We start from the raw sequence: 7,333 nt of genomic DNA, 5'->3' as shown, positions 1-7,333 counted from the left end.
GAAGAACATGCAGAAGGCAGGCAGAAGTGACCTTGGAGAACAGTATCTGAGCCAGAAGGCAGGAGGTCAGCGGGGGAGTCTTGAGTGGGAAACTCAAGGGTAGCCTGACTGTCCTTGTCACAGGTTTAGCTGGGCACTGTTAGTTCCCCCCTTTGTCAGTTTGTGGGAATCTGGGCATCAGGGATCTGTTTCAGCCCTTCACATTTGTATTTGGGTGTGCTCAGCTTAAAACGATAGCAGCCTGCAGGAGCTCAGCTCTGCCTCCATTTATGGAGGGAAGAGAAACTAAGGAATGCTCCTTGGGGTGGTGTTGGGGAGCAGCTACATGGGAAAATGAAGGGTGCAGCACCAGTAAAAAGGCGCTCCCAGGACTCCCTCCCACCAGCACTCGGACCAAGGGAGAAGCATTTAATTTCAGCCAGATTTCTAGATGGTCGCTTTTATTTGTTTTCATCTGAATTTGTGCCAAGGATTCAACTTTTCCCGCTTATTTTATTAAAAACTTTATACACAGCATTAATAAATAGATATAAACTGCCATATACATGACAAACAGAGGGGCTAAATGAAATTCCCATGGGTCAGCTGTTGAATAAGTAACAAAAGCACATCTTGGCATGAACAAATTCCCATATATTCAAATTAGGGACAGTGCTTTACCACAGAGTGTTTTAATTAATATTTATAAATCACAGAGTGCCTTTGAAAGGGCCAGTAAGCTGTTTATATTATTATCATGTCACACAAATAACAAACCCTTTGGAGATTGCTGCCTACTTTGCATTTTGGTCTGAGAAGTAAGTGAGCATGTTGCGTGTGTTTCTCTCCCTCGTAGGTGTGGTGTCAGCACAGCGGCAGGTCACCGTTCAGGAAGGACCCTTGTACCACACGGAGGGCTCCCACATCACTATCTGGTGCAATGTGAGTGGCTCCCAGGGACCTCCTGAGCAGAATTTCCAGTGGTCCATTTACCTGCCTTCGTCGCCAGAGCGAGAGGTGCAGATCGTCAGCACCATGGACCCTTCCTTCCCCTATGCCATCTACACCCAGAGCGTCCGCGGAGGGAAGATCTTCATAGAAAGAGTCCAGGGGAACCCAACCCTATTGCACATCACAGATCTTCAGGCCCGGGATGCCGGAGAATATGAATGCCACACACCCAGCACCGATAAGCAATACTTTGGGAGTTACAGTGCAAAGATGAACCTAGTGGGTAAGGAGAAGCTGTCTTCACGTTGCCAGCATCTGGCCTGACTCAGTTCTTTAGTAGTGTAATTTTGCTTTATGCCATGCATTTGACTTTAAAAAAAATCCCAAAACTCCCAACATATTTTAGGGGTCAACAGATAGCACAAGGAAACTAAATTTCTGTGTTCACTTCTAAATAATAGGTGGTTGAAGGTGAAACTTTAAAAAGATCTAATGCAGATGTTAAGAATTTCATAAGTTAACTAACCCTGTAACTGGTGAAAAGGGATATGAAAATATAAGGCAAGGACGTTTGTGGTTGATGATCTGAATGACAAGGAAGATGAGACGTATGACATCAGTTGGAAGAGAGGAGAAACCTCTCGGAAGGATAGGCCTTTGGGTAGCTCTGAGACCCACGGGGCACTGCTGAAGCAGGAAGCACATGTGGCTGCGGGTCCTTGCTCAGACCTTGTACATTGAAGGTCCTTTGGCTCCATGCGTAAGGAACTATGAACTGGCTGTCTCCCTTGTTGCTCCTTAATGCTGAAGGAAACATGAGGAAGAGGGATGCAGGAGCTTCCAGTGTGGGCAGCACTGGTCACAGTGTTTGCCAGTGTCAAAGGGTTAACCGTATCAAGGCTGTTCTGTTTTTCTGCCTATCTTAATGTCCAGTTTTTATTATCACAACTAAGCAGTGGGTGTTGCTGGTTCTTTTATTAATACACATACTATCATTTGTTTATTTTTCCTTTCTCTAACTAGTCTGTGTCCCAGCAGGAGACCTTTTATTTTTCGTGTGTGTGTGTGTGTGTGTGTGTGTGTGAGTGTGATGGAGTTTTGCTCTTGTTGCCCAGGCTGGAGTGCAATGGGGCTCACTGCAACCTCCACCTCCCGGGTTCAAGCAGTTCTCCTGCCTCAGCCTCCCGAGTAGCTGGGATTAGAGGCATGCACTACCATGCCTGGCTAATTTTGTATTTTTAGTAGAGACGGGGTTTCTCCATGTTGGTCAGGCTGGTCTCGAACTCCCGACCTCAGGTGATCCACCTCCCTCAGCCTCCCAAAGTGTTAGGATTATAGGTGTGAGCCACCGCACTTGGCCGTTCCCAGCAGGAGACCTGTAAGACCCAATCCTTGGGTGAGAACAGGGAGAAAACACATACTAGTTGTCACTAGGGTACTCTCATCAGACAGAGAGGTGGTGCTATTTAATCTCCAGAAAGGTGCAAGCAAGGATCAGGGTATGATTCTGACCAAGGGATCATGGAGAAAATCTCTTCTCTTGCTTGAATCTCTCCAGACTGTGGCTTCCTTCCAGTGAGGACCCCTTTGATCGATGAATTATGTGAAAATTAAACCCACTAAAAATAGGGTATGATGATTATTGTTTCTACCAAAAATGGTTTTTTAAAAAAATCATCTTCCTAGGGCTGCATTGCTGAAGTAAGTTACAGGATGGGGATGTGGGAAGGAAAGAAAGGATGTTGTATAGAAATGTAAAACTAAAAGTTCCAGGAGGCATTTCCATTAGAGGACCAGTCAGAAGTGAAGTTAAAGTATCTCAAAGCAGTGCCAGAATCAACAACAAATGTTATCTGACCTATAAGACAATTGTTTAAAGACAGTATTTTCAGGGAGTTCATTTATTATGTAATATGAAATACACCCCATGTTTTATCCAAGTGTTATTAAAATACGAGACAGGTAAGTGTAAGCACCAAAATAATGCATTTCCGAATCCGAACAGAAAACTTTCTGTTTATGTGCATTTGGGGCTGTCTGTGGCCTTGAATCGATGGTTCAAGGATGACTGTTAGGGACGCAGTGCGGTGATGCCTGCGTGGAATGGGAGCTTAGCCCTGGGAGTCTCAGATTCTGTGGCTTTGTGACTGCAGTCTCAGGACATTTCTGTGTTGCAGTGATCCCAGACTCCCTGCAGACCACTGCCATGCCCCAGACTCTGCACAGAGTGGAGCAGGACCCACTGGAGCTCACTTGTGAGGTGGCCTCGGAGACCGTTCAGCACAGCCACCTGTCTGTGGCCTGGCTCTGGCAGAAAGTTGGCGAGAAGCCCGTGGAGGTCATCTCCCTGAGCCGAGATTTCATGCTTCACTCCAGCAGCGAATATGCCCAGAGGCAGAGCCTGGGGGAGGTGCGGCTGGACAAGCTGGGGAGGACCACCTTCAGCCTCACCATCTTCCACCTGCAGCCTTCTGACCAGGGCGAGTTCTACTGCGAGGCCGCCGAGTGGATCCAGGATCCGGATGGGTCGTGGTATGCTATGACCCGAAAGCGTTCCGAGGGAGCAGTGGTCAACGTCCAGCCAACTGGTCAGTCCCTCTGAGCCTCTTGTCCTGTCCTTTACTTGGTGGTGAAAACTGTCAGATACTGGGAGAATGTGGAGACTCCTTCTTTGGGCACCTCTACCAGGGCAGCAGGTTTTCATGTGAAGTTAAAGCCGGTCTTGTGTGCGGCCGGAGGGAGCTGAGGGATGTTGGGGACATAGGTATCCTAAGACCTGAGTCACAGGCAGGTGCCACACAGACTGAATCCTGCTTAGAGACATGCTTTCTTCCACCTACGTGGTGTTTACACTTTTTTGAATTAGAAACTCATTTTAAAAATTCGGAGATTTCTGAGAAACCATTTGTATCTTAAAACTCTGGGCTTTCATTCCCATTAGCCACAGTTGCTGTCCCGTTTAATGATGTTGCCTTCCTCAGGTACCCATCTGGTTTCATTTGCAGAAGCCATTTGAGATAATGAGACTTCCATCCAAGGTCTAACATTATGGACTAGAGAAATTTTGGCTTAAATTATTATTTTTTATCTAATAATAGTCTTTGGTGATATTTTGTAATTTCCAAAATGCTTTATCACATATTACTTCACCATCCCCCAGACGTTCTGTGAGGTGAGTAGGTGGTAGTACTCCTATTTTGCAGGTGAGGATGCTGAATGCAGATTACTTTATGTTGGGGCTCAAGAGGAGTCATAGGGCATGTTGATGAGGCCAGTCTGAGAGTACCAAGTTCCACTGTAGACGTTTTCTTAAGTGAAGGCCTGGAAGGGGTTCTGAGGAGGTTTCATGATGTCTTTAGACACCATCATTTGTCTTGAGGCAAAATGATGGTGGCACAGCCAGCTGAAACCCTCCCTGGCTTCTCTTGGTATCTCCCGTGGCCCCAGACTCTACTCCCCAGTCTCATGAGCCCATCAGGCTCCAGGCCAGAGCTGACAGCTGTTGCTGGCTGCCTCTGCTGGGCTGAGGGCAGGTTCTCACATGGGCCTTCAGTTCCCCCAGCTTTGGTTGGAGCGTGGTTGTTGTGCCATCACTAAGTTGGTGATGAGTGGCCTGAAAGCCTTTCCTTGTGCGGATGCTCACTTCCAGTGAGGACTGTGGTGGATCTGGTGAGTGAGTGTGGCTTTGTGGGAAATAAGCTGGTGAGTTGCAGTACAGGTGGGGTCCTTCTTCAGGACCTGTCTCTTGGGCTCCCTGTCCCATTTGCTGCAGTCAGTTGTCTGGGTCTTTGCGTACTTTCTCTGCCATTCTAGAGTAATGCCTCAGACTCAGCTAACAGTACACATTTTGGGGCTTCGTCCCAGAAGTCTTCAATTGGAGGCTCCTGGGATGGGACCTGGGAAGCTGGATTTCTGGCACGCTTCCCAGGTGATTCTTCTGCTATCTACATTTTTTTCAAGCAAAGCTTCTAGGGCAGAAGCAATTCTCTGGACATCACTTTAATAAGTCATCTAATGGATGTGAAATCTTTTACCATAGGGGTTGGTAGGGATAGGGAGCACTTTATCTGCTCTGTAGGACATTTAGCAGCTTCTGGATTTTTCAGCATTAAAAAATCTATCCAAGGGGCTTTATTTTATATTTATCCTTTCCCTTCCTGGATAGTTTTAAGATCAACTTCAAAAATTTGGGCCAAATTTTGAGTCTTAATGCTTTTAAATTAGGTTGCATCAGTGCATCTTCTTTATTTTAATCTTACCAATTTGGAATTAGAACTTTTTGAATTTACCCTGAAAATGTATCTAGACTAAGCCATCAAAAGGAAAACTAAGTGAAAAAAAAGTTGATGACTTCACTCTGCATTCCTGTGCTGTTTAGGTTCAGCAGTTGCATCTCCAACTCTACCCTTCTCAGTTTATTTCAGTAAACATGTATCCAGTCTCCACAGCATTGAAGGTGTGATGGTGATAGGCATTAAGGGCTTCAAAGATGACTAGCACTGGTCCCTGCACTTAGGCAGACCTGAGAACCAATGGACAAGTAAAATGTGCTAAGTGCATTGATAGCATTTGTATAGAGTGCTCTGGGAATACCGGAAATAGGAAGTGTTCTTGCAACCATAGTTTTCTCTGAATGGGATGGTTGATAAGACAAATCCAGGAACACCAATAAGTTTCTTGACTTGAACTGAGTCTGGAAGCTTGAGGAGTCAGCAGGAGAAGAAGCATAAAAGTGCAAAAGTGTTTGATATGTTTGGCAAGCAGAAAGGAGTCAAGTATGACTAGTTCCAGATGTTGAGTTCCAGATGTGTGTGATGAGAGGAAAGGGAGCCCGAAGCCCCAAATGCAGTGATATAGAGCCGGGGCTTGACTCTGTGGGCCAAGAGTTTTCAAGCTGTTCTTGGAACCCTGGAAGCCCCTCAAAGGTGCCTAGGAGGTTAGACATGGGTGTGTGTTGGTGTTCATGTGCACGTGTGCATACCCAGGAGTGCAGGAAGAAGGCATGCGAGGGCCTGTGTGGTCCCCCCTTGCTTCAACTATGTTGGGCAGCAGAAGATTTTATATGAATAAAAAGTCCCCTTCCTTTGTCCTCTTCTTAATAAAGTTTGAAGACCTCTGCTGCAGACAGTTGGAGAGGAGGTAGAGATTTTTAAGCAGGGAGTAAGACAATCAGATCAGGGTTTCAGAAAGAAAAACCTATGGAGGCCACCTGGAGGTTGATTAAATCCGTTGAGTCTGAAGCCAAGAGACCAGGTAGAAAAGAGCTAATAAGAGCCAAGGCTAGGTCAGTGGGTGCCAGAGGCGAAAGAATAAAGAGCACAATGGAAGGAGGGGTCCAACTGTCTAGAAGCCCAGGGGCTGGGGCTGGGGCTCTGGGGGTTCCTTGAACTGTGGGAGGGAAGGAACAATAATGAGGACATGCGTGACCTTTGCATTTGTGGCAGCATTGGCTGCCTTTTGTTTTTGTAAATTCTAATGAAAGAGCCCATCCATCAGACAGACTCTGATAGAGATGCTCAGTATGTGAAACACCCAGTGGGTCCTCAGACATAGGGGTCTGGGGCTCAGAGACCGAGCCTGAGAGTGATCAGGGCCCTGGAAGAGCCCATGGGGTAAAAATGGGAAAGGGCCTGGGAGAACAGCAGCAGTAAGAGGTGACCAGAGAAGCAGGTGAGAGAGTGGAACAGAGTGGGCAGGCCAGCAAGAAGAAGAGCAGGAGAGAAGGGATCATAGAGCAGGCTCAGAAGCCTCAACCTGCTTGAGGAAAGCCTTTGGTTAGGATGGGGGTAGGGGTAGGGGTAGGTTGGATCATTCGTGACATTTGCTAAGTCAGCGAAGCCTAATTTCAGTGAGATGAAGTGGAAGGGGTATTGGAAAAAGCACAGGTCAGTTTCTAGAGATGTAATTGACTGGGCATAACCAAGGGCAGAAACGGGTGTGATGTGGGTAAATCTTGTGTCTTCAACCTGGGAACATGAAGGTGTCACCAAGGCATGGGAGGACTCCCCTGAGATGAGCAGAGTCTTTGGCCGCTGAAAGAAGAAAGCCAGAGTTACAGCCAGGCTTACCTGGAGCAATGGAAAGGTCTGAGGTCTAGGGTACCCCTTGCACAGCTCCAGTGGTGTTTATGAGGAAGGAGTGCTTTTCTGTCATTGATGTCGGGTTATAAATGACTAATTGGGTTGACGTGAGAGATAATATCCAGCAGATAACACGGGGACTGTCCCATATGGGTGTGTTCATCCAGGCAGATGGTGGCAGAGTGAAATGTGCTTCCTTCAATCCATGCCTCTTAAGACTGGTCTCTTGGGAGCTGGAAGCTGTGACGGCAGCTACTTCATTGGAGGGGAGGCCCTAGAGTTGACGTGGTTTTCCCTGTCAGGAAGTTTGGCTGCTAGAGGAA

At 46.9% G+C, this 7,333-nt stretch overlaps 1 protein-coding gene across 1 annotated transcript in view; it reads left to right on the top strand.

Moving 5' to 3' along the window:
• Nucleotides 1–770: 770 nt before the first annotated feature.
• The window catches only part of LOC737679 (immunoglobulin superfamily member 3-like), a 31,320-nt gene continuing 24,757 nt past the window's right edge, over nt 771–7,333 (top strand). Inside the window, 2 exon segments of the mRNA XM_054677557.1 lie at nt 771–1,213; nt 3,108–3,518. Of these exon segments, the coding sequence (XP_054533532.1) occupies nt 808–1,213; nt 3,108–3,518 (817 nt within the window). The 5' untranslated portion in view covers nt 771–807.

Source organism: Pan troglodytes, chromosome 12, assembly GCF_028858775.2.
Source record: "Pan troglodytes isolate AG18354 chromosome 12, NHGRI_mPanTro3-v2.0_pri, whole genome shotgun sequence".
In the NCBI taxonomy this organism is placed as follows: Eukaryota; Metazoa; Chordata; class Mammalia; order Primates; family Hominidae; genus Pan; species Pan troglodytes.
Note: the sequence above shows the minus strand (reverse complement) of the source record. Positions and strands in the feature narration are given on the sequence as shown.